This window comes from Arachis stenosperma, chromosome 5 (assembly GCF_014773155.1).
Source record: "Arachis stenosperma cultivar V10309 chromosome 5, arast.V10309.gnm1.PFL2, whole genome shotgun sequence".
Lineage (NCBI taxonomy): Eukaryota > Viridiplantae > Streptophyta > Magnoliopsida > Fabales > Fabaceae > Arachis > Arachis stenosperma.
The window spans coordinates 139,215,690-139,220,713 of NC_080381.1; the positions used below are offsets into that span (position 1 = coordinate 139,215,690).

The window sequence follows — 5,024 nt, forward strand, 5'->3', positions numbered from 1 at the left end:
AAAAAATAATTTATCCTATAAATAATTTTGACATACACCACTTTTGTTTTTCTGATGGATTCTTACATTTATAAAGATAATTTACACTTAGTTGATGTGAAACAATTTCATTAATAATATTAAACCATCTTTCCGAATGACCACTATAACTGAATAACAAATTGCACCAAGTAGATGATAGATATTCATTAACAAATAAACTATATAAACCTTTTTTATATTCTAATACTTCAGTAAGGACCTACAAGATCTAAGAAACAGAAAAACAAAACCAATCTGAATCTAGTACAGTTACTTCAGTTTGTATTGGAAAGACATAATTCGTATGAAACATTCAACAAAAATGATTTTTTTTTTCAATTTCTTAAAATGAAGGTAGGGAGTAGGGACAACATCTTTGACTTAGAGCAACCGAAAATTCATGGTGACACTGTTTCTTCTCTCTTAATAAATCCATCCACTGCAAAATCTTCAGATACCTATCTGTCACTGTTGTTTGTCTTTATCTCCATGTTTCCTTTCACTCCAAAAAAATGATCTTCATGGCTGCTTCTTCTTCCATGTGAGTTCCATACACAACAAAAGGCCTTAAAATTAAATTCAATTTCCATGGAAACTCAAAAGCTTGTTATCATTATTATCATACCCTTCATTCTTCTTCTTTTCATGATCCCATTCTCTTCTTCTTTTACTCCTATAGACAACTACCTCCTAAGCTGTGGATCACAGAACAATGCTTCATTCTTCAACAGGATTTTCATTGGTGATGATGGTACCAACCAAGGCTCAAACTTTCTCTCTTCTGGCAAATCCTTTCCTCTCAGAAACCAAAACCCAAATCCAAAGTTGCCATCTTTGTATCACACTGCAAGAGTTTTCACCAACAATGGTGGCTACAGGTTCAGCATGAGGAAAAACGGCACTCACTTGGTTCGTTTTCATTTCTCACCTTTTAAGGCACAAGGTCATGATCTTAAATCTGCAAACTTTAGTGTCTTGGTTGATGGGAATTTGGTTCTCAGTAGGTTCAATTTCAAGCCAAATAATGATGATGCAATGATTAAAGAGTTCATTTTGAAATCAGAGTCTGATTTTCTTGAAATTATGTTTAGGCCTTTGAGGAATTCTGGTTTTGGATTTGTCAATGCTGTGGAAGTTTTTTCTGCCCCTGATGATTTTCTTTTAGATTTTGGAGCTAGGTTTGTTAGTGCCTCTGGTGTTGAGGAGTACAAGAACTTCTCAAATCAGGTTTTTGAAACTGTTCATAGGATCAATGTTGGGGGTTCGAAATTAACCCCTTTTAATGATACCCTTTGGAGGACTTGGATCCCTGATGAGGATTTTCTTGTCTTAAAGGAAGCAGCTAAGGCTGCAGTTACCACTCACACCCCCAATTATCAGAAGGGAGGTGCAACCCGAGAGATTGCGCCGGATAATGTTTATATGACTGCTCAGGAGATGAATATGAATCAGTCCACCTTAGCTTCACAGTTCAACATAACATGGAATTTTCCGGTGGCTTCCGGTGGCGTTCGACACTTGATTCGGTTGCATTTCTGTGATATTGTTAGTCCTGCTCTTAATTTGCTTTACTTTGATGTGTATATCAACAACTACTCTGCATATAAGGATGTTGATTTGTCATCCCTTACATTCCACGCACTTGCATCTCCAGTCTATGTGGATTTCATTGCAGATTCTGATGATTCGGGTGTTATTCAGATAAGTGTTGGTCCTTCTGATCTTAGCAGTTCAATGAGGAAGAATGCCATACTGAATGGAGCAGAGATATTGAGGATGGTTAATGTCATGGATTCGCATGCTTCGCCGAGGAAGAAGAGGATTTGGGTTTTGGTAGGCTCAATTGTTGGAGGGACTATTGTTTTGGTTCTAGTTGTAGCTGCTATTTTGCTTATTGTCAAATGCAAGAGGAAGAAACCAAGAGAAAGATCAGTAGAAAGTGTAGTGTGGACGCCGTTGCGCATGTTTGGAGGGAGTTCACAAAGTAGAATGTCTGAAGCTGTAGCTTTTCCATCTCCTGGTTCTTATGGATATCTTGGTTTGAAGATCCCTTTTGCTGAGATTCAATTAGCAACAAACAATTTCGATAGAACTTTGATTATAGGGTCTGGAGGTTTTGGCATGGTTTATAAAGGAGTTCTCAGGGACAATTTAAAGGTTGCTGTCAAGAGAGGGATGCCAGGATCAAGGCAGGGCCTTCCGGAATTCCAGACTGAAATCACTATTTTGTCCAAGATTCGCCATCGCCATCTTGTTTCGCTGGTTGGATACTGTGAAGAACATTCAGAAATGATTCTTGTTTATGAGTATGTGGAGAAAGGACCACTTAAGAAGCATCTGTATGGCTCTTCAGCACATCCACCTTTGTCCTGGAAGCAGCGACTCGAGATATGCATTGGCGCGGCTAGAGGTCTGCATTATCTTCACACTGGTTTCGCGCAAGGAATCATTCACCGGGACATCAAATCAACCAATATCTTGCTTGATGAGAATTATGTGGCCAAGGTTGCTGATTTTGGTCTATCAAGATCAGGGCCATGTATCAATGAAACTCATGTGAGTACTAATGTCAAGGGTAGTTTTGGTTATCTTGATCCAGAGTATTTCCGGAGGCAGCAACTCACGGATAAGTCAGATGTGTACTCATTCGGCGTTGTGCTTTTCGAGGTGCTGTGTGCAAGGCCTGCTGTTGATCCACAACTTGATAGGGAACAGGTGAATTTAGCAGAATGGGCACTTGAATGTCAGAAGAAGGGAATGCTTGAACAAATCATTGATCCGCGTCTTGTTGGACAAATCAAGGAGAGTTCATTGAAGAAATTCGGGGAAACAGCAGAGAAATGTTTGGCTGAGTATGGTGTTGATAGGCCAAGCATGGGTGATGTGTTGTGGAATTTGGAGTACTTGCTTCAGCTCCAAGAAAATGGACAACAAGGTGAACCGGATAAAGCGACTGCGACGATTGTTCCCGGGAATGCTTCTAGCAGCACAAGAACCGAAGATGATTCTGATAAAGGCTATTCTGACATAAGTTCTAGCCAGGTTTTTTCTCAACTAATGACCAATGAAGGCAGATAGAGAGATAGGATAAAAAATGCTACAAATGTTGCAAATTCTTACTGATGTACTAAAGAAGTATCAGATTTATAAAGAGATAATCATAGTTAGCTGCATTTACTTATAGTTTGTAATACAAATGTTAGAGTAATCTTTGTTTTCATCATGTTTTAAGCTTCACAATATTGAAACCTTGTCTGTGATATAAGTATAACCTTCTTCTGCTTCAGTTGAAAGATGAACAGTTGTCATAAAATCATGAATCTAATTTCTGATAATTACTTTAGTTACTTTTTCTTGTACAAAACATTAAGAATAATGTTATCATACATGAGGCCATGAATGAAGGAGCAATTTCCGCTCTATCAAAAGATAGCAACCTTATTATTATTATTAGTGATTTGTTCTCCTTTAAATTTTTCAAAGAAGCATTTCCATCAATTGCTAAATCATTTACCTGTTTCTGCCCAACTTTATTTCTTTACATTACTTTAAGAGATCAGCTTTTCAAACACTGCCTAATAATAGTATTTGATAGAAAGGTTCTTCTATTTGGGTCTAATAGGAAAAAAAAGTTAATTAGAAAGATAAAAAACATGTTAACAAAATCTATTAAATATAGAAGCTCAAGTGGAACCACCTACAAACAAATTGTGGAAACTGCGTAGAATTATAGTTATGCAATAATGTTATTTCTTTATTCTATGATATTTTATCTGCTATTAAATATAATATAAATTTTATTTAAATTTAATTCATATTCCATCAAACAATAAATAAAATTTGAGTTGGCACAATATTCTCTAGTGTATAAACACAACTAAAAAACATTATCCGTCTCCAAATTGAACCACTTAAGGGTGCTTACTGCTTAGCTAAGCCTAAGGCTAGTTGGTACCACACTTTTTTTTTTTTTTTTTGCATTTGTCAACATTTAAAGATTAAATTACTAATAACTTAACAAACAACTTTTTTCCCCCTTCTATTTCAGTGCAGTCAAGTCAATAAAGCTAATAAACTGTGTGAAATGCTGCTAATTTTGCAAGTGGGGTGGATCATTAATATTTAATAGAGTCATTTACTCCACTCCTTTTATATAAGCTTCTCTAATAATCAGTAACCACTATCAAACAAAAACAAATGGAAGAAGCAGAGAATATGTAAAATATTTATCTATAATAGTATAATATATTGGTCACATGTACATGTTTATATACATAATACATGTGAGAAATATGATCAGGAGAAACTGAACTAAATCTAGTTAAATAAAATGTTTCTTGGATTACATGGGCTTGGATTTTATTCTTTTTTACACTGCCTCTATTATTATTATTATTATTATTATTATTATTATTATTATTATTATTATTATTATTATTATATGAGACCAATTAATTTCAGTGTCACAAAATAAAAAATTTAATATTAGGCTAATCAAGATCTAGCATTAACTTTTGGAGTTGCTAAAGGCTCAAGTCATGGCAAGCAGCTCAATAACCAAAGCATGACAGCTGCAATAATTTTTTTTTTTTTGGTGACTTGACAGCTGCAATAATTAATTAGATTCTATAACCTGTTTAATCAAATCTTCTTATGTTAATTGATTTACATTAGTTTTTTTCTATGTAATCCAATTACAACATATATATGACTATGCTTAGCCGTTAACATCAACAAGTAAGCAACTTCCAAAAAGAACAAAACAAGATAAGTTCACATATGAAGAACAAAATTAGCTAAAAATAAGAAGAAGAAAAAAAGAGAACAAAAATAAATGGGAAAGATGTGACATGTTGATATATATTAAATTGCCGAGCATGTGTAAATGGGACATTTGTGCATTGAATAATTGTGACAAGTTGAAGAGGTGTCACATTCCATATAATGAGGTGTTGTATGTATAGCTATTAAGCTTCTATATATATGGTGAGGTCATTCTCTTT

General features: G+C 34.8%; 1 protein-coding gene across 2 annotated transcripts; it reads left to right on the plus strand.

Annotated features, from left to right (window-relative positions):
- Nucleotides 1-447: 447 nt before the first annotated feature.
- Nucleotides 448-3,270, plus strand: LOC130979840 (probable receptor-like protein kinase At5g24010). 2 transcript variants are annotated; one of them, XM_057903384.1, is made up of 2 exons: nucleotides 448-930; nucleotides 1,357-3,270. In XM_057903384.1, exons 1-2 carry the CDS (start codon nucleotides 610-612, stop codon nucleotides 3,097-3,099), a joined length of 2,064 nt encoding a protein of 687 aa, XP_057759367.1. In that variant the 5' UTR covers nucleotides 448-609; the 3' UTR covers nucleotides 3,100-3,270. The 2 variants fall into 2 exon arrangements, with proteins under 2 accessions (XP_057759367.1, XP_057759368.1); XM_057903385.1 differs by having other exon boundaries at nucleotides 448-3,270.
- Nucleotides 3,271-5,024: the final 1,754 nt, after the last annotated feature.

Bases quoted from the DNA above. Each gene is read 5' to 3' on its own strand.
- LOC130979840 (XM_057903385.1), top strand. From the start codon at position 610: ATGGAAACTCAAAAGCTTGTTATCATTATTATCATACCCTTCATTCTT.